We start from the raw sequence: 22,885 nt of genomic DNA on the forward strand, positions 1-22,885 counted from the left end.
CATTGACCCATTTACTTTGGATTTTGGTATTTGATGACCAACACAATCAAATTGGACTAATGAATTTGCAAGCGATTGTTTTGTAGTTCAATAGGATGCAAGACGTGACTTAGACAAAGGCGACGTGATGATCCGATGATCAACACCTCAAGCAAGACCTTAGAAACACAAGAGAAGACCCAAGATATCAAGCAAAGTCCAAGCATGAAGATAGGAATCAAGCCGCACGTAAGATCGCGAAGAAACAAGCTCATAGAAGCGACCGGACGCTAGACCGGACGCTAGACGAAATGCGATCGGACGCTCCGATCAGAGGCTCGGCAACAGTAGCTGGACCGGACGCTGGTGGCAAACCGACCAGACACAGGACAGCAGCGTCTGATCGAGTACAGAGAGGTTCCAGAGCGGCGAAAATACGATCGGACGCGTCTGGTGGCATGTGATCGGACGCTAGCAGCGTCCGATCAAGTGTTCGCGGCTCCAACGGTCGGGACGACCGGACGTGTCCGATCAAGACGAGTTCAGCGTCCGGTCAGTAGCAGAAAACCGGGATTTCATCCTCAATGGCTACTTTCTCAGTGGGGGCTTATAAATACAACCCTCAACTGGCTATTTTGTAAGCGTGGAGCTGAGGAAACATACCAAGGGTGTTGATACACTATTTTAGTAATCTCCACTTGCATAGTGCTTAGTGATTCATCAGGTGATTAGCGTAGGTGCTTTGCGAAGTGCTTAGGTTGATTAGACCACCGCTTATACGCTTGCTCTAGGTTTAGACCTAGTGTTTAGTGAGGTTTGCATACCTCTTACCACTCGGTGCTTGCGAGCACCATTATTGTACATCGGAGGGGCTTCAAGTCTTGCGAGATCACACCAACCGCGTTTGTGATGTGGCTGCCACCGTGTACCGGAGGAAACAAGGCCCGCGGCATTTCGGCCGAAAGCTTGATAGTGAAGATGGTGGGGAGCATCCGAGAGAGGCTTGCCAAGAGGCACGTCGGAGACCCACTTGTTCATGGGGAAGGCCCGAGGCTATCCACAGAGTTACCCGACCGGGAGCTTGGCCCTTGCGAGGGATTCCTTGCGAGGGCTCTAATGAGGACTAGGGAGAAGCTTGCATGCTTCTCGATACCTCGGTAAAAATATCAGAGTCGTCGACGGGAGTTTGCATATCTCTACCTTGCTCTTTACCTTCCGCATTTATATTGATTGTATTACTTCTTTTGCGGTAGAGATAGCAACACACTAGCAAAACCGTAGTTACACATTTAGATAGTTCATTTTTTGCATAGGTTTTGCTAGGGCTAGAAAAAGAGGCTATAGTTTAGAGTTAGAATTTTAAGTTGCCTAATTCACCCTCCTCTTAGGCGTCATGGTTCCTTCAATTGGTATCAGAGCCGGTTGACTCAATTTGGACATTTGGCTTAACCGCCATTGAGCCGACGCTATTTAGAGTGGTTGGGATAGATACCTCTAGGCCTCCATACTTTGATGGCACTAACTTCCCTTACTATAAGGCTAGAATGGCTTGCCATCTTGAGGCGGTTGATTTGGGTGTGTGGAGAGTTACTCGTGACGAGATGAAACCCATTAAGAATCCCAAAAAACCTATAAAGAGTGATGAAAAAGAAATGCATTTCGATGCTAGAGCTCAGAATTGCTTGTTTGAATCATTTAGCATGGATGTGTTTAACCAAGTGTTCACTTTAAATACTGCACATGAAATTTGGTTAAAACTCCAAGAGCTTCATGACGGCACAAGTAATGTCCATGAGCAAAAACATTCTCTAGCTAAACAAAATTCTGACTCCTTTAAAATGAATGATGATGAGCTTGTTCATGATATGTATTCTTGGCTAAATCTAATTATCAATGAGCTACATTTAATAGGATTAATAAAGCTAGATGATGCGGACATCATGAGGAAGATCATCTCCGTGCTACCACAAAAGAAATATGCAAGCATCATCACCATCCTTCACAATATAGAAGACTTGAGCACCATGATCCTAGGCATAGTCATTGGCAAGATATGGCATTTGAAATGTCACGCAAGATGGGTCAAGAAGAAGCTTCTTCATCAAGCAAAGGCAAAGCTCTCACATGTAGCGAGAAAAAGAAGATGAAAGACAAACAAGTTGAGACAAGCTTAAGCTCAAGCTCCTCAAGTGAAGATGAAGAAGAAGATGAGGACGATGATGATGATGATGAAGATTCAAGCGATGATGATCAATCTTTCTCCTCCACCTCTAACCTTGATGAAGAATCAATCAAATTAATTAACAAGGTGGAGAAGATGATCCAAAGGCTCAATGTCAAGGGTGTGCCCATCCAAATTCAAGATCTCATTTTCATGAATCAAAAAAATGAGCAAAGAAAGAGAGGATGCTATGGATGCGGTGAGTTGGGGTACTTTGTGGAAGTTTGTCCAAACAAACCCACACCTAAAACAAAGAAGAAGGCATGCAAGAACTAAGCTCTCACATCAATAAGATCATGGGATGATTCTTCAAGTGAAGAAGAACACCATCATAAGAGGCGAGGCCACAAGCACTCATCATCGAGCTCTTCTCGTGTGTGCCTTATGGCATGAGGTAACAAAAGCTCATCCTCTAGTGAGAGTGAGAGTGATGATGATATGCCTTCTTATGATGAAATTGTGCAATAAAATCTTAATTATGCTAAAGTTTGCACTAGTCAACAAAAGAAGCTCAAAAGTTTAAAAGAAAAGATAAATAATTCACAAGAAGCATACAAAACTTTGCTTGAACAATATGAGAACTTAAGGCTAGTGCAACAACAAATGAATGCACAATCAATGATGAGCAACTTGCAAAGAAAAATGAAAAAATAAAAGAAAAGTTAGCTAGCTCACAAGATGCTTATAAAAGTTTGCTTGCAAAAATGGAAACCATGTGCAAACATTGTGATGAACTAACTAATAAAGTTGCTAATCTTGAAGCCATTAGTAAAACACCCACCAAGGCATCTAAAAAGAAAAGTTCTATGGTTAACATGTCTAAGAAAGATGCCTCTACTTCTTGTAATGATTTGTGTTTAGACTCACCTTTGTACAACCAAGTTTATGTTAAGAAAGTTGTTGTAGATATATATACACAAGAGGTTGCAAAGAAGAATAAGCAACTTAAGCAAGAAGTAGCTCGCCTCACCAAGAACTTGACTCAAGTGAAAGGCAAGACGAAGCAAACCCAACTACATCAAGATAACACCGTCAAGGTAGTAAAGAAGCTTGATGAAGGATAAACCATGGTTTATTACGTGTGTCACAAGAAAGGTCATAAGTTCTATGAGTGCAAGGTGAAGAATGGGGGAGGAGCAAAGAAGAAAGAGAAGAAGCAAATAAGCAAGCTCTCCAACACCTACACCAACAAGGTGGACAAGAATGCTTCCACACCTTATCTCTTGAAGAAGAAGAAAAATGATAAGGTGGTGGCCATCAAGGTGAACAAGCAAGCCAACAATGGGGTCAAATGCTTTTGGGTGCCAAAGGAAATCATTTCCAACATGAAGAGCACCAAGAAGGTTTGGATTCCAAAAGGAAAGTGAGAAGTCCTATAGACTTCGGGGAATTTGGAGACTTGATAAAGTATGGATGCATTTCATGGGGTGCATCATGATGGACAAAATCATTGTCAAGTGGGTTAGTGAATAATATGAACCCAAATTCCCCTTCCCATGTTAGGTAACTAGATTCAATTTACTTCAATTAGTTTTTGATTTAAATTTTCCTACAACTGGTATCTTTTAGCATCTAGTTACACTTCATGCCTAGATTTGCATTTGCATTCTTATATATTTTGTCATGCATACACTAGGTATTTCATATGGTAGGCTTGCTCAGTTTCATTCTTATTTCTTAGAGCAATTCTACATGGTTTAAAATTGTTTAGGAGCACGGCACATAGCTTGTCCTTCAATTGTTAATCTAATATGTGCCAAAGTCCAAATTGTAGATAATTTCTTCCGAATATCATCTTCGAAAATGATTCTCACATTCATGAGATGTCATCTTTCAAGTGATATTATTGATTCTAAAATCGATGTGCATGTTTCCAACAAGTATTCCATACTTGTGTGTACAAATTTAGGAAGAGGTTACTCTACAAGTTGGATGCTTTGAGACTAACACCTTTTTAAGCTTATCATGTATGTAGTAGTCTCATTGCAAGGAAAATGGAGTCCCCAGAGTTAAGCATCATACTTTAAAGATCCACCACCGGTTGCAAGTGGTAGAAATCAAATTGGTTTCCGCATATGGTATTTCTTAACCAATATCATCATGTTGATTTCATTTTGATATTTATATGCTTTCTCCATGCATTATATAGATTAAATTTCCATGAGCAAAAATTTATCAATTATGCATATGCTTTGCCTTCTAACATATGTATGCATATATTTAGGGGAAGCTTTATCTATATAATGTGAGAGTCAAATTTTGTGATCTATTCCACTCTACACATAAAGGATCACAAAGTTTGACCCTCCCTTGTGCAACTAATGTCTTCCTTTTCGGTGTTTGATTCCAAATGGGGAGAATTTAGAGGACCAAAAGCTAGCATTAATTTATAGTAATGGTCCGAGAAAGGGAGGATAGTGGATTATGGATTAGCCTATGTAATGAGAAGAATTTATAGGAAGGAAGGCTTAAATCTATAATACCACATGGGGACATTTACAAGGGCAAGATAAGTTTTTATATAGCCTTACAAGTAGTATCTTTTAGCACCATATAATCTTGCCCCTTGCATTACATCCTAGCAAGTAGGTAGTTTTTAAATTTCAAAACTCTATTATTTGCTTGCTTTGGTCATGTTGTCATCAACCACCAAAAAGGAGGAGATTGTAAGGAAAATGGACCATTGGCCCATTTACTTTGGATTTTGGTGTTTGACGACCAACACAACCAAATTAAACTAATGAATTTGCAAGTGATTGTTTTGTAGTTCAATAGGATGTAAGACGTGACTTAAACAAAGGCGATGTGATGATCCGATGATCAACACCTCAAGCAAGACCTTAGAAGTACAAGAGAAGATCCAAGATATGAAGCAAAGTCCAAGCATGAAGATAGGAACCAAGCCGCACACAAGATTACGAAGAAACAAGCTCACAGAAGCAACCGGACGGTGGACCGGACGCTGGACGAAATGCGATCAGATGCTCTGATCAGAGGCTCGGCAACAGCAGCTGGACCGAACGCTGGCGGCAAACCGACCGAACGCAGGACAGCAGCGTTCGATCGAGTACAGAGAGGTTTTAGAGCGGCAAAAATACGACCGGACGTGTTCGGTGGCATGTGACCGGACACTGATAGCGTCCGATCAAGTGTTCGTGGCTCCAACAGTCGGGACGACCGGACGTGTCCGGTCAGGACGAGTTTAGCGTCCGGTCAGTAGCAGAAAATCGAGATTTCGTCCCCAACGGCTACTGTCTCAGTGGGGCTTATAAATACAATCCCAACCAGCCATTTGGTAAGCGTGGAGCTGAGGAAACATACCAAGGGTGTTGATACACCATTTTAATGATCTCCACTTACATAGTGCTTAGTGATTCATCAGGTGATTAACGTAGATGCTTTGCGAAGTGCTTAGATTGATTAGACCACCGCTTATATGCTTGCTCTAGGTTTAGGCCTAGTGTTTAGTGAGGTTTGCATACCTCTTACTACTTGGTGCTTGCGAGCACCATTGTTGTACATTGGAGGGGCTTAAAGTCTTGTGAGATTACACCAACCGCGTTTGTGGTGAGGCCACCACCGTGTACCAGAGGGAACAAGGCCCACAACGTTTTGGTCGGAAGCTTGATAGTGAAGATGGCGGGGAGCATCCGGGAGAGGCATGTCGATGGCCCACTTGCGCGTGGGGAAGGCCCGAGGCTATCCACGGAGTTACCCGACCAGAAGCTTGGCCCTTGCGAGGGATTCCTTGCGAGGGGCTCCAACGAGGACTAGGGGGAAGCTTACGTGCTTCTTGATACCTCGGTAAAAATACTAGAGTCATCGACGAGAGTTTGCATATCTCTACCTTGCTCTTTACCTTCTGCATTTACATTAATTGTATTACTTCTTTTGCGGTAGAGATAGCAACACACTAGCAAAACCGTAGTTACACATTTAGATAGTTCATCTTTTGCATATGTTTTGCTAGGGCTAGAAAAAGAGGCCATAGTTTAGAGTTAGAATTTTAAGTTGCCTAATTCACCTCCCTCTTAGGCGTCATGGTCCCTTCAGCAAGCTTCCAACAGCTAAAGCATATGGAACCACTTTCATTTGATCGATCTCATATTGGTTCATGTGGTATTGAAAGTCTCCATATCTGTTGCTCTTGACTATAGGAGCAGGTGAGGGACTACATTTGTGCTTACTGAATTTCTTTAAGATCTTTTCTATGTATGCCTTTTGTGATAGTCCTAATACCCCTTTACTTATGTCTCAGTGAATCTCGATCCCTAGAATGAACGAAGCTTCACCAAGATCTTTCATATCAAATTTTGAGGATAAAAACTTCTTTGTCTCTAGTAGTAGACTAACATCACTACTAGCAAGTAAGATATCATCCACATACAGGACAAGGAAGATAAACTTCCCATTCTTAAACTTTGTATAGACACAATTGTCCTCTACATTCTCTTTAATCCCAAAATTTCTTATCGTCTGATCAAACTTCAAGTACCACTGTCTTGAAGTTTATTTTAATCCATAAATGGATTTCTTTAAGCGGCATCACATTTGTTCTTTTTCCTTCTATGACAAAACCTTTCGATTGTGCCATGTAAACATTTTTCTCTAAGTCCCTGTTGAGAAATGCCGTCTTTACATCCATCTGATGTAATTCTAAATCGTAATGTGTCATTAATGCCATTATGATTATAAAGGAATCCTTACATGAGACTGGAGAAAATATCTCATTGTAATCAATGCCTTCTCTTTGCGTAAAGCCTTTTGCCACAAGTCGTGCTTTATATCTCTCTATATTCCCTTAAGAGTCAAGTTTTGTTTTGTAGACCCATTTACAGCCTACTGTTTTGTCTCCTTTAGAAATTATTTTCAAGTCCCAAACCTTATTGGCATTCATTGATTTCATTTCATCTTCTATGGCCTCAAGTCACTTTGATGAATGATCATTTCTCATGGCTTCTTCAAATGAGGTGGGATCATCCTCCATTTGAAATTCCTCAGTGTTGTACACATCATAACCAACAGGAATAGCTGATTTTTTAACTCTTTGAGACCTTCTAGGGGCCTCCATATTTGGCACATCTTTTGTTTGAGGCTATTTTTGCTCCCCTCATGTGTGGCAATAGGTTCTATAGGATCCTGAAGAACAGGTTCCTTATGGTCATTCATTGTTGCCACAGACGAAATAACAACAGGTGCTGACACCATAGTATTTTGCACTGTCGGTGCAGCGACAGCAGGTAGTCAAAAAATTGGCCCATGAATTATTGGAGTGGGCGCATACACCCGCTTCTCTTTAAGGTCAATTTCTTGAGCTACCATGCTCCCCCTCATTAGTTTATCTTCTAGAAAGATAGCGTGTCTCGTTTCCACAAACTTTGTATGTCTCTCTGGATAGTAGAAACAAAAACTTTTTGACTTTTCTAGGTAGCCAATGAAATTGCAACTTACTGTTTTAGAATCTAGCTTACTAATATTTGGGTTATCTTCTTTAGCCTCAGTAGGGCTCCCCCACATACGTAAGTGTTTAGTGAGGGTACTTTTCCTGTCCACAACTCATACGGTGTTTTGGGCATCGACTTATTTGGTACTCTATTGAGAATATGAATGGCAGTTTTTAACGCCTCCATCCATAGGCTCATCTGTAAGGTGGAGTAACTTATCATACTACGCACCATATCTATCAGGGTACGATTGCATCTTTTGTCTACTCCATTATGTTGAGGTTCGCCCGGTGTAGAATACTGGGCTACTATACCATTCTTCTAGGGTATGCCGACCGTAGTACTCCCCCACGGTCAGACCTGACTATCTTAATCTTTAATATCTTAAATTTATCCAATGCTTCTGTTTTTTCTTTGATTGGATAAATATAGTCATAATGGGAGTAATCATCTGTGAATGTTATAAACGAATCATAACCATCCACACTCTTTATAGGAGACTGACCACAGATGTTTGTGTGAATAAACTGTAAAATACCTGCGTTTCATTTGGTATCTTTATTAATTTTCTTTACATACTATTCCTTTAATGTATTCTCTGCATTATTCTAAATCTGAGAGCTCTAATGGAGAAAGAATATATTATTTTTAACTAGTCTTTCTATTTTTCCCTTCAAAATATGGCCTAAACGACAGTGCCATAATTTCGATGACGCATCGTGAGCTCTCTTATGCCATCATTTCTAGAGTAACTGTCTGTCACTAGCTGCTTTATCAGCTAGGTAGCATATGTCTTTAAAGAGCCAGTGAACTAACTCTTTATTCTATCGAGGTACTCGGTGACCATATCACACTCTGGGATTGAGCCCACAATTATAGGCTCAATCATGTTCTTTATCATAGCCAAATATTTCTTATTGGCAGTGACCCACTTTCTATGCACAAGGGCATATGACATTTTTCAGGATTTAAAATCCCTCTCTTTAGTTGCCCAAATGGTATCAGCCTCGTTTGTCTCCCTCACCAGTGCCACAGGATCAGTGGGACACAGTGAGGTGACTACCCAGTCCATCTTAGCCAAGATAAAAATTAGGTTAAACCTTTTCTTATCATAAAAATAACACCATTTACATACCTTGATTCCAACGTTGGTAAAAAATAAAACATACAACTGTTCTTACACATTAATTCTACATTACCGTTGGACAGAAATAGAATTAATGCATAAAATCATTAAAAATTCTAATTGTTCTTATACACTAATTCTATATCATCGTTGGGCAGAAATAGAATTAATGCATAAAATCATTAAAATTATGATATTGTTATTAACAACGTTGGTCAGAAAATAACAGCATCAAAATCATGTCAAAATCTCCTTTTCTCTAATTAAATATCACATTGGTTCAAAATAACTGGAGAATCAATAATTTCTTTAGCAGCGGAAAAATGAAAAATTCATTATCTGTGTTTTAGAAGCATTAAACTTTTCTCAAATATTCTCTAAAAATTTATCCCATTGATTCAAATTTGAACAGAGATATTAAAGTAGACAAAATTCTATCAAAATTTGCTTCTGAAAAAGAATAAAATAAAACTCTATTTACTATTCATTCAGCCTGGCAGCAGAAAAATTCCTCATGGCCCAGCTGGCAACAACAACGTCTGTGGCCCAGCAACGCGCCTGCGTAGCTGAAAGGTTCTAATGGCTAGATGGGGGAGAATAGCCTAATAAAATTTTTACAACAACACTTAACAAAGTAGTTAGACAATTATGAGGCGAAGCGAGTGTTGCGCTAGTCTACTTAAAATACAAGCCACCTACCACAATTCTAGTTTAGATAGTGTCTATTCACACAATAGCAAAGACACTATCCTATGTTAGTGTGCTCTCAAAGACTAACTAAAGAGCCACACCAACCAAACAAGCAAGCTCTCACAACTAGCTATACTAAAGAGCTTGTCAACTAGTTTACGATAAAGTAAAGAGAGTGGTTAGGATAGTTATACCGCCGTGTAGATGAAGTACCAATCAATCACAAAGATGAATAACAATGAAGACCAATCACCTCGGAATCAATGATGAACACAATGATTTTTACCGAGGTTCACTTGCTTGCCGGCAAGCTAGTCCTTGTTGTGGCGATTCACTCACTTGGAGGTTCACGCGCTAATTGGCTTCACACGCCAAACCCACAATAGGGCGCCGCACAACCAACACAAGATGAGGATCACACAAGCCACGAGTAATCTATTAGAGTACCTTTTGGCGCTCTACCGGGAAAAGGTCAAGAACCCATCACAATCACCACGATCGGAGCCGGAGACAATCACCACCTCCGCTCGACGATCCTCGCTACTCCAAGCCGTCTAGGTGGCAGCAACCACCAAGAGTAACAAGCAAAATCCACAGCGAAACACGATCACTAAGTGCCTCTAGATGCAATCACTCACGCAATGCACTTGAATCACTCCCAATCTCACTATGATGATGAATCAATGATGTAGATGAGTGAGAGTACTTTAGCTAGGCTCACAAGGTTGCTATGTCAATGAAAATGGCCAAAGATATGAGCCACAGCCGGCCATGGGACTTAAATAGAAGTTCCCACGAAATAGAGCCGTTGTACCCCTTCACTGGGTACTCTGCGCTCTGACCAGACGCTCCAGTCCACTTGATCGAACTCTGGACTCAGCGTCCGGTCCACAGATAGACGCCACGCGTCATCGCCTTCAAACGCTGTTCGTCAGATTCCAACGGCTATGACGCTGACCGGACGCTCCGGTTAAAACTGACCGGACGCTAGAACCTCAGTGTCTGGTCGAGTACAGTAAGGGTCGAAACCTGGTTTTCCTCGACCGGACACAGCCCAATGTTCGGTGGTAAACCCTAGCCACTGTACCAATAGTCAACGCGATCGGACGCAGGCAGTCAGCGTCCGGTGCTTCTGGATTCAGCGTCCGGTCACTAGACCGACGCTGGCATCAGCTCTGTTCTTACTTCTATCTTCTCCACCCTTGCTCCAATGCGCCAACCACCAAGAATTTGCATCCGGCGCAATAGAAAATAGGCATTTCATTTTCACATGTGTTAGCATATTTTCACAAATATTATCAAGGGTGTTAGCACCCCACTAGATCCTAAATGGATATGCAATGAGTTAGAGCATCTAGTGGCACTTTGATAACCGCATTCCGATACGAGTTTTACCCCTCTTAATAGTACGTCTATCAAACCTAAATGTGATCACACTCTCTAAGTGTCTTGATCACCAAAACAAAATAGCTCCTACAAGTTATACCTTTGCCTTAAGCTTTTTGTTTTTCTCTTTCTTCTCTTCAAGTTTAAGCCCTTGATCATCTCCATGCTATCACCATTGTCATGTTATGATCTTCATTTGCTTCTCTACTTGAAGTATGCTACCTATCTCATGAACACTTGATGAATTAGGTTAGCACTTAGGGTTTTATCAATTCACCAAAACCAAACTAGAGCTTTCAGCAGCCTAGGCCTAGCTCGCGCGCGTGCTCGCTCGCGGCGCCTCCCCCACGTCCAGGCCGCAACCTAGGCCTAGGCCGAGAAAGTGGCCCGCCGCGCTCGCCCGCTTGGGCCAAAAGTCAGTCCAATCGATCTGCGCCGTCCGTTCTAATCCGACGGCTGAGCGTGCTTCTCGCGACAACAAAACCGCTGGGTGGCTGCCTCCTCGGGAAACCTAGCATCATTTTCTCCTTTACTCTCTCTCTTCATCGCTCTGGTTTCTCTCCTCAGCGCAGCGCAGCCGCAACCGAGTGAAATGAGTAGGCGAAACAGTGGAGCGATGGCGTCCTCGCCGGCCCCCTCGCCGGTGTGCGCGCTCCCCAATGGGTGAGCGTGCCGCCGTCGAGCGGCCTGGCCGCGGCGCCCCCTTGGCCGAGCCCGGCGAGTAGCTCCCTGGCTTGGCCCTTTCTTCTCCTCGAGCGCCGACGATGCAACAGCACTACGCAGTGGCGAGGTAAGCCCAAACTGCTCTTCCTCTGTTCCCTTTCCCCTTCTTTCTTCTGGGATTAACCTAATTTGGGGATCTAGGGTTAGGGTTTCTTTTCCCTGATTCATTTCGTTCGATTTGGTTCTCTTTCATTTGATTTCTTTTGTTTTCTATTTGTGCCGAATAGTTCTCTTCCCCTTCCTCGTCGCGAGTTAGGGTTAGGGTTCGGTTGAACCCGATTTGGTTTTGATTTGAGATCTACGAGATAAGCCCTTTCCCCTCTTCCCCTTCTACTCTTTTGGATCTTCTTTCTTTTCCTTTTGGAGTAGAACCAATTTGGGGTTGGGGTTAGGGTTAGGGTTTGACTCACTGGAGTAACTGTTCTTCTTCCCCAGTGAGTGCTTTATAGGGTTAGGGTTCGGCTTTGATTCTCTTCTAGGCCGAATCCCTCTTCTTTGTTCTTTTCTTCACTCAGTTAGGGTTAGGGTTAGGGAACCCCTTCTGTCTGCTTAGATCCAAAAAGAAGTTTGTTCTTTTCTTGCCGTGCACCGGTGAAGACAACGGTGTGACATCTTTCCCCGCGCGGTGGCAGTGGTGACCGGGAGTTCAGTGACGTCCGCCACCCCCCGATCTCTTCTCTTTTCTTTTACCCGGTTAGGGTTAGAGTTTTAATCCGAAACGGATCGAACCCTTGTTCTTCGATTTCTTTTCTATTCACTAGCAACAAGGCTCCGATACCATTGTTGGATACAATAGTGCCTCTGTAATGTAGATCAAGGGGTAGGCAACATCAAGGGCGTACAGAGGCTCACCGGCTGTTTGGCCGCCTTGAGCTGATTCATCTCTCGGCTAGGCGAGCGGGGGATGCCTCTCTATAAGCTTCTCAAAAAGATAGACACATTTGTCTAGACTGAGGAGGCACAGTAGGCTCTAGAAGGACTTAAAGCGTCACTGACGTCAACCCCAATCCTCGTCGCTCCCGAACAGGGAGAACCCCTCCTTCTCTACGTCGCGGCAAGCAACCACGTGGTGAGAGCAAATTATTATAGAGCAAAGACAAGATGTTTTGGAAATCCTGCATATCAAGGAGTTAATTGTCGAAGGGCGTGGTCCACATTTTAGTATTGATGATCAAGATGTAGTGAGGTTCAAGAACAGATTGGTTGTTCCATCAAGAGAAGAGCTTAGAAAAAAGATTTTGGATGAAGCTCATAATTCTAAGTTGTCCATCCATCCAGGAAGTAACAAGATGTACCATGATTTGCGCCACTTATATTGGTGGTCAAATATGAAGCATAATATCACCAAGTGCATCGCGAAATGCGACAATTGTGGAAGGGTTAAGGCGGACCATATGCGTACGCCAAGATTTTTACAACCCTTGCCTATCCCTGTTTGGAAATGGGAGGAGATTTTCATGGATTTTATTGTGGATTTACCCCGCACGTCCAAGGGATATAACTCTATTTGGGTCATTGTGGATCATCTTACCAAGTCCGCTTATTTTCTTCCGGTGGATACAAGGTATTCAGCCAAGAAGTATTCCAAGTTGTATTTTGACCGGATTGTGACCCTACATGGAGTTTCTCTTACTATCGTCTCTGATAGAGGGTCGGTCTTTATCTCTCGTTTCTGGGAGCAACTTCAAAAATGTCTTGGTACTAGTCTCCTTAGAAGTTCAGCTTATCATCCGCAAACTGACGGTCAGATAGAAAGAGTCAATCAGGTACTTGAGGATATATTGAGGGCTTGTGTCATCTCTTTTTCTAAAAAGTGGGACACATGCTTGACTCTAGCTGAGTTTTCATCTAACAATAGTTATCAAGAAAGCATTCTAATGGCACTTTTTGAGACCCTGTATGGCAAGAAATATAGAACACCTCTTAACTGGGTTGAGGTGGGTGATCGTGGATATTTTGAGCCTGATTTTATCAAAGAAGCTCAAGAGTAAGTTAGTATTATTCAGAGCCATTTGAAGGTAGCTCAAAGTCATCAGAAAACTTATGCGGACAAGAGAAGAAGGCCCTTGCAATTTGAAGTTGGTGATCATGTGTATCTCAAAGTGTCGCCCGTGAGGGGGTGCATTGCTTTGGTGTCCGGGGAAAGCTAGCCCCTCGCTATGTTGGACCTTACAAGATTTTGGCCCGGTGTGGTTCTGTTGCCTACCGTATCCAGCTCCCGAATATTTTGTTAGAGCACACTATCCGAGCCAGATACGTAATATTAGAAATTTACTCGTCGGTGGTAACTCGAAACACCGACAGTGTGGCGCTTAAAGATTTACTTGATCACCCATAAGGGGGAGGACGACAATGACGATGATGGTGAAAATAGTTGTAATATCTGCCTCCTGAAGCGTTGTAGCTCATCATTGAGATGCCTGCTCGTGCATCTCTACGTTCGATGGGTACGTATATGTCTTGTGAGACTGCGGCACTATATTCTTTTTGTTTCACACTCTTTCTTTTTGTTGGCTTTGCATCTGTTTTTTTCCTGATCCTTGATTTGATCGTCAGGTTGAAGAACGTCACATTGACTTGATCAAAAATAACATACCACAGCTTCCTAACATCACATCGTTGTTGGTTAGCATTGATGTGGAATGTCAGCGCCATTCCTTTGGAGATGGCGTCGCAAGTCTCCTCACAAGATTCAAGAATCTCGAATATCTCAGTCTAAAGCTAGAATATTCACCATATATGGGCTCCAAGACTGTGAGCAGCACATTATCCTTACGCCAAATTAAGAAAGCCTGCAGCTTTTTATATATTATTAGTTTTTATCCAGTGTTTTCATCTCACTAAATCATATCGATCTCCATGTTGCAACAGGATGAATATGACTCAGAAGATGATGAAGCTTTCAATTTCACCTGCAATCATTCAGACAACTGGGAATCAAGCAATATCTCTTTAGCTGACCTCCGCGAAGCAGATTTTAGGGGAATGACAGGAACTGGCTGCGAACTCCGCTTCTTGCAGTTCGTGCTCGCAAGCGCCACAGATCTTCAAAGTGTGACCGTGAGCTTCAACTTGTACTTCATTGAAGAAGAAGAAGAAGTACAAGACAGCAGGATGCATTATTTTGTGCATACGCTGCTCGGATATGGAACGTGGACTGCCCGCGAGAATGAGGATCAGGATTTTGATAAGCTGTATAAGTGTAGTAAGTTTAGTAAATTGTATAAGTGGACACCTTCTCCATGAACTGAGAGATGGATGTGTAATTGCAGAGAGCGTATTAGAATACAAATAGTCTAGAATGTGATAAGTCTAGAATGTGATAAGTCTTATACGAAGAGTCATGTATCCCCTATATAAACTCATGTTCAATGAATAGAAAGTGCTCAGTCTGGCAATAATCATTCTATCATGGTATCAGCTAGAAACCGATCCTCTCCCTCTCTCTAACTCTTCCTCTCCACCTTCTCTTCCCTGTGTGCGCCTCTGCTCCCCTTCTCATGGCCGATGATGACACCCAGGCTGCCGCTGCTCTGGCAGCAGCCATAGTTGCTGCTCTTCCCCCACCTCCCGTCCCAAGCATTGCTTCTGCCCTCGCCACCATCAATGTCAAAAATCATATCCCCTTTCCTCTAGAACTTGATCCACCCAATTACTCAACTTGGCGTGAACTCTTCCAAACTCTCGTTGGCAAATTTGGCGCCTCCTTCCACATCGATGGCACCCCAGCGCCCGAAAACCCCGATGCTACCTGGTTGGCGGTTGATTGCTCCATCCGTTCCTTGATCTACTCCTCGGCATCACCTCGCGTGATGCGGCTGATCATGGAGAACGGCGCCTCGGCTCATACCATCTGGACCAAGGCAGCCAACCTCTTCCTCGACAACAAGGCCTCACGAGCAATGACTCTTGAGGCCAAGTTTCGTGCTCTAACTCAGGGCGATCTTCCTGTGTTTGAATTCGCACAGCGGCTCAAGGATCTCGCTGATGGGCTCGCTGATCTTGAACAGCCCGTCAACGACTCTACGCTGCTGCTCGCCCTTCTTCGCGGCGTCAATGATCCCCTCCGTGGTATGGCCTCCATCCTAAAGACAAAGACTCCGCTGCCCTCATTTCTTGAGGCCTAGTCGCTGCTTGCCTTGGAGGAGTCCGAGCTTCCGGTGTCCACCTCAACCACTGCCTTCACTACGCCTCCTCGTGCTCCACCACCGATGGCGGCCCTCGTTGCTGCCCCTGCTGCACCAGCCCCTTCATCCTCTCGTCCCCCGTCTCGGCCATGGGGGCGTGGCAGGGGGAAAGGACGGGGAAACAACTCTTGGCGTGCCCCTCGTCCGTGGTCCAATCTGTGGAGCGGCTCCTTCCAAATGTGGCCGATGCCGGGCCAAGGTATCCTCGGTGCCCACCCAGGCACTGGCTCGTTCTAGGCACCTCATCCACCACTTTCGGCTGCTCCACTGGGTGCTACACAGGCACATCTTGCTGCTCCACTGGGTGATGCTGCTTCCCCGCCCAGTTACCTGTACAGCGCTTACCCATCCTACGGTCTTGGCAGTACCCTGGACCTGTCGGCTTCCTGGAATCAGGCTGCTCTGGCAAATGTCTTCAACACAATGACTCTACAGCAGCCCGATGCGAACTGGTATATGGACTCGGGTGCGTCCTCTCATCTTTCTTCATCTTCTGGTAATCTTTCCAATATCAGTCCCTCTCTTCACTCCAATTCTAATATACTTGTTGGTAATGGCACCCATCTACCTATTACTTGTTCTGGCTACACCTTACTTCCAAATTCACACCGTCCTTTTCACCTTTCTAATGTTCTTGTGTCACCTCAACTCATAGCTAATCTCATTTCCGTTCACAAATTTACCACAGATAATTCATGTTCAGTTGAATTTGATCCTTTTGGTTTATCTGTGAAGGATCTCCAAACCAAGACGGTGCTCCACCGCTGTGATAGCTCTGGGGATCTTTACCCACTCCTTCCAACGTCCACTTCACATCCTCGTGTCCTGCTCACTGCCCTGGAGACCATTTGGCACCGGCGATTGGGGCATCCCGGCAACCAAGTTCTCTCCCGCTTGCGAATAAATAATTCTATTTCTGTAATTCCTAGTGAGCATGACACCTCTTTGTGTCATGCCTGTCAGTTGGGTCGTCACACTCGTTTGCCATTTCCTACTTCTATGTCAAGAGCATCTAAACCTTTTGAATTAATTCACTGTGACTTGTGGACGTCTCCTGTTATAAGCATATCCGGTTCCAAATACTACCTTGTGTGTTTGGATGATTTTACTCATTACTTGTGGACTTTCCCACTTAAACTGAAATCTGAAACATTCAACACTTTGCGAAACTTTCATAGCTATGTGCTCACTCATTTCCATTGTCGTGTCCAATTTATTCAAAGCGACAATGGTCGCGAATTCGACAACAATGCTGCTCGCTCTTTTTTCCTTCAACAATGTATTCATCTTCGTCTTTCTTGCCCTCACACATCCCAACAAAATGGCAAAGCCGAACATGTCATTCGATCCATCAATAACATCATGCACACATTGTTGTTTCAAGCATCTATGCCACCGGCATATTGGGCTGAATCACTTCGCACTGCTACTTATTTATTTAACCTTCACCCCACCAAAACTCTTCAAAACCTAAAAGGTCCTAATATGGCTAGAGGGGGGGTGAATAGCCTATTTAAAAATCTACAAATCATCTAGAGCAATTTGATTAGTATGACAAATAGCGTAATGCAAACTTGCTCTAGCTCTACAAGGGTTGCAAGCCACCTATCCAATAATTCTAGTTGCAATGATTACTTAGGCACACAAACTTGCTATGTAATTACTCACTAAGAGCTCTCAACCTTGCTACTCTAAAGAGCTCAACTAGATGAATATAAATAATAAAGCAAGCTCTCAATTCTAATTACACTAAAGAGCTTGTGTCAACTAGTTTGCAAGAATGTAAATAAGTGAGTAGAGTGATTATACCGACGTGTAGGGGATGAACCAATCACAAGATGAATATATAGCCAATCACTGGGAGAATGCCAAAGACAAGAGACAATTGATTTTCTCCCGAGGTTCATGTGCTTGCCAATACGCTACGTCCCCGTTGTGTCGACCAACACTTGGTGGTTCGGCGGCTAAGAGGTGTTTCACAAACCTCGTCCACACGATTGGACACCGCAAGAATCGACCCACAAGTGAGGTAACTCAATGACACGAGCAATTTACTAGAGTTATCTTTCGGCGCTCCGCCGGGGAAGGTACAACTCCCCTCATAATCACCGAAGGCGGCCACGAACAATCACCAACTCGTGCCGATCCTTCACCGCTGCTCCAACCATCTAGGTGGTGGCAACCACCAAGAGAAACAAGCGAAATCCGCAGCGCAATACGAATACCAAGTGCCTCTAGATGCAATCACTCAAGCAATGCACTTGGATTCTCTCCCAATCTCACAATGATGATGGATCAATGATGGAGATGAGTGGAAGGGCTTTGGCTAAGCTCACAAGGATGCTATATCAATGAAAATGTGCAAGAGTTATCCCTTGAGCCGGCCATGGGGCTATAAATAGAGCCCCCATCAAATAGAGCCGTTATACCCCTTTACTAGGCAAAAACGCGCTCTGACCGGACGCTCCGATCATACTGACCGGACACTGGCCCTTAGCGTCCGGTCGCCCGATGGACGCCACGCGTCACCTGCTTCAAACGCTGTTCGTCAGATTTCAACGGCTATGAAGCTGACCGGATGCTCCGGTCAAAACTGACCGGACGCTGAAGCTCCAGTGTCCGGCCATTTCCAGTAAGCTCCCCGAGGCATGTTTTTTCGACCGGACGCGTCCGGTCCACCTTGACCGGACACAGACCAACGTCCGGTGCTCAACCCTAGCGACTGTGCCGTCTGACAGCTCGACCGAACGCAGCCCTTCAGCATCCGGTCGCTGAGTGACCCAGCGTCCGGTCAGTAGACCGACGCCAGCATCATTTCGACCAACTCTATTTCAACTCTAACTTCTTCACCCTTGCTCAAGTGTGCCAACCACCAAGAATTTTGCATCCGGCGCAATAGAAAATAGACATTTCATTTTCTCGAAAGCGCCGAATCCAGAGGGACCCAAACCCATCTCAACCCTACAAACACCTTGTGCACATGTGTTAGCATATTTTCACAAATATTTTCAAGTGTGTTAGCACTCCACTAGATCCTAAATGCATATGCAATGAGTTAGAGCATCTAGTGGCACTTTGATAACCGCATTCTGATACGAGTTTCACTCCTCTTAATAGTACGGCTATCTATCCTAAATGTGATCACACTCACTAAGTGTCTTGATCACTAAAACAAAATGGCTCCTACATTTTATACCTTTGCCTTGAGCCTTTTGTTTTTCTCTTTCTTCTTTTCCAAGTTCAAGTATTTGATCATCACCATGCTATCACCATTGTCATGATCTTCGTCATTGCTTCATCACTTGGAGTAGTGCTACCTATCTCATAATCACTTTGATAAACTAGGTTAGCACTTAGGGTTTCATCAATTAACCAAAACCAAACTAGAGCTTTCAATCTCCCCCTTTTTGGTAATTGATGACAACCCTTATATAAAGATATAAATTAAAGTTCATTTGAATCCATGTTGCTTGCCCAAGCATATTTACTATGTGTAAAGGATGTAGGCAAGTTTCATGAACTTCATACGGTAGTAATTGCTCCCCCTACATATGTGCTAGGAGTTTGGATTGTAGCTTTGCACATATGCTTAGATAGGAAATATAGGAGTCAATTTCTACCAAATAATGCTAAGGTATAAGAGATGGACCTTTGAAGCGTGATACCAATCGGAGTGCACCAATAAACCATCCTTAGCACCATTTGTAACTAGACATACACAAAAACTAGAATACCCCATGAGATCATCATTAAAAGTAAGGGTCTAGTTACTTTTAGCCTATGCATGCTAGTTTTTCATTTCATCATTCAAACCTATAACTAGCATACACCACACAAGCATGGATGTTGAAACTTAGAATTTGTACCATGCGAGCAAATATATGAAATGTTCATTCAAATGCATCATACAAGTTTATGAGCTTACTCCCCCTACTTATGTGCTCAAAATTTTAATTGATCCCTTTCCTTTAGCATATCTCTCCCCTTATGTCCAATGCTCCCCTATCACTCATATCTTTGTTTCTCTCCCCCTTTGTCAACAATTAGCACAAAAGGTGAGCTTAAATTATGGATAGGTTGGGGTGAAACCAGGTGAAATAAGGATCCTTTTCTCAATTTTGGTTCAATCTAGATTACTTGCAAAAGGTATTTAACTCGGTTTGATCCAAGGACAAGCTTCTTCACACCTCCAAATAAGGGTTATCTTGTACCATATTGAGTTAAACACTTATAGCTCATTTTCTAAATCAAACACTAGGTTTACAAGCCCACAAATATGTCATATGCTACCACTAGATCATTTCAAACATATAAGCAATAGTGGTACCATACAAGCATCAAATTCATTTGATTTTCATGAATGAGCCTATTCAAATGTGAAATATGTCTAAATGCACTAATCATGTCCTTAGCAAGGATGTATGCCATGCCAATCAACTTTTACCTTAGATTGCTCGAAGGAGAGGCATGTCATATAATGGGGGTGCATCAACACATATTGGAGAAGTCAAGTATGTTCAATTCATTCCTTAGCTTACAAAACCTCTTCTCATCAAGTGGCTTGGTGAATATGTCGGCAAGTTGATCTTCGGTGCCCACACTCTCTATGCAAATGTCCCCTTTTTGTTGATGATCTCTTATGAAATGATGACGGACATCTATATGCTTTGTTCTTGAGTGTTGAACCGGGTTGTTGGTGAGCTTCACGGCACTTTCATTGTCACATAGCAATGGCACTTGCTTAAACTTGATTCCAAAGTCACTCAAGGTAGCCTTCATCCAAAGTAATTGAGCACAACAACTACCGGCCGAAATGTACTCCGCTTCGGTGGTTGAAAGTGCTACACTATTTTGCTTCTTTGATGACCAAGATACAAGTGATCTTCCCAATAGTTGACATGTGCCCGATGTGCTCTTTCTCTCAACTTTGCATCCCGCATAATCGGAATCCGAATATCCAATCAACTCAAATCTTGCTCCTTTGGGATACCATAATCCAACATGTTGTGTATGCTTCAAGTACCTCAATATTCTCTTTGTTGCCTTCAAATGACTTTCTCTTGGTGAGGCTTGAAATCTTGCACACATGCATACACTAAACATCACATCCGGTCTTGATGCGGTCACATAGAGTAGACTTCCAATCATAGACCTATACATCTTTTGATCCACCATGTTGCCACTAGCATCACTATCTAAGCTTCCACTTGTTCCCATTGGTGTACTAATAGCTTTGCTCTCATCCATTTCAAACTTCTTGAGCATGTCCTTGATATACTTGCCTTGACTCACAAATGTACCATTCTTCATTTTCTTGATTTGAAGACCAAGGAAGTAACTAAGTTCTTCAATCATAGACATCTCAAACTCACTTGCCATCATCTTGCCAAACTCCTCACAAAATTCTTGATTTGTTGATCCAAAGATGATATCATCCACATAGATTTGCATGACAAACAAATCATTTCCAAGTTTCTTGGTGAAGAGAGTGGTGTCAACCTTTCCTATCTTGAATCCCTTAGAGAGTAGGAAATCCCTCAATCTCTCATACCATGCTCTTGGTGCTTGTTTCAATCCATACAAAGCCTTTCTCAACTTATAAATATGGTTGGGTTTCTTTTCATCTTCAAAACCGGGAGGTTGCTCAACATACACAAGCTCATTGATGTACCCATTGAGAAATACACTCTTCATATCCATTTGATATAGCTTGATGTTGTGGGCACAAGCATAAGCTAGCAAGATCCTAATTGCTTCCAATCTTACAACCGGGGCATATGTTTCTCCAAAGTCAAGACCTTCAACTTGAGTATAATCTTGAGCCACTAATCTTGCTTTGTTCCTTATCACTATCCCATCTTGATCTTGCTTGTTCCGAAAGACCCACTTGGTTCCAATCACATTATGACCCTTAGGCCTCTCAACTAACTCCCATACTTGGTTTCTTGTGAAGTTGTTTAGCTCTTCATGCATAGCATTGACCCAATCAACATCATTCAAAGCTTCATCTATCTTCTTAGGCTCAATGGATGACACAAATGAGAAGTGCTCATAAAATGATGCCAATCTTGATCTTATTTGCATACCTCTTGAAATATCACCAATGATGGTGTCCAATGGATGATCTCTTGCAACATTGGTTGGTTGAAGCACTTGCACTTGATTGCTAGCATTTGATTGATCACTTGATTGAGATGATGAACTAGCCATTTGTTGATCTTGCACATTGCCATTACTAGTGCTTGCTTGGATTTGATCATGAGAACCACTTGCTTGCATATTTGAGTTAGAGAGCACTTGATTCTTGTCATCTTCAATATCAATCACCTCTCTAGGCCTTATATCACCAATGTCCATGTTCTTCATTGCATTGACCAATTGAGTGCCTCTTACATCATCTAGATTCTCATCTTTCTCTTGGGAACCATTTGTTTCATCAAATTCCACATCATGAACCTCCTCAAGAGTACCACTAGCCAAATTCCAAACTCTATAAGCCTTACTAGTAGTGGAGTAACCAAGCAAGAAACCTTCTCAACCCTGCAAACACCTTGTGCACATGTGTTAGCATATTTTCACAAATATTTTCAAGGGTGTTAGCACTCCACTAGATCCTAAATGCATATGCAATGAGTTAGAGCATCTAGTGGCACTTTGATAACCGCATTCCGATACGAGTTTCACTCCTCTTAATAGTATGGCTATCTATCCTAAATGTGATCACACTCACTAAGTGTCTTGATTACTAAAATAAAATGGCTCCTACATTTTATACCTTTGCCTTGAGCCTTTTGTTTTTCTCTTTCTTCTTTTCCAAGTTCAAGCATTTGATCATCACCATGCTATCACCATTGTCATGATCTTCGTCATTGCTTCATCACTTGGAGTAGTGCTACCTATCTCATAATCACTTTGATAAACTAGGTTAGCACTTAGGGTTTCATCAATTAACCAAAACCAAACTAGAGCTTTCAAAACCGCACCCCACACCAAGCTCTTTTTGGTACACCACCCTCCTACGCTCACCTCTGTGTCTTTGGGTGTCGTTGTTACCCCAATCTTTCCGCCACTATGCCCCATAAACTTGCACCACGCTCTACAGAATGTGTTCTTCTTGGCTTTCCTGATA

The 22,885-nt window shown here is 42.9% G+C and overlaps 1 protein-coding gene across 1 annotated transcript; it reads left to right on the forward strand.

The window, feature by feature from the left end:
* Positions 1-15,381: 15,381 nt before the first annotated feature.
* LOC136454995 (uncharacterized) lies at positions 15,382-15,696 on the forward strand. The gene has a single exon (XM_066455208.1). The coding sequence runs from the start codon at positions 15,382-15,384 to the stop codon at positions 15,694-15,696; it is 315 nt and encodes a 104-aa protein (XP_066311305.1).
* The last annotated feature ends 7,189 nt before the right edge of the window (positions 15,697-22,885 follow it).

The sequence above is a fragment of the Miscanthus floridulus genome, chromosome 1, assembly GCF_019320115.1.
Source record: "Miscanthus floridulus cultivar M001 chromosome 1, ASM1932011v1, whole genome shotgun sequence".
NCBI lineage: Eukaryota > Viridiplantae > Streptophyta > Magnoliopsida > Poales > Poaceae > Miscanthus > Miscanthus floridulus.

What these genes read in the sequence shown, in the direction of transcription:
- LOC136454995 (XM_066455208.1), top strand. Translation starts at nt 15,382, where the DNA reads ATGCGGCTGATCATGGAGAACGGCGCCTCGGCTCATACCATCTGGACC.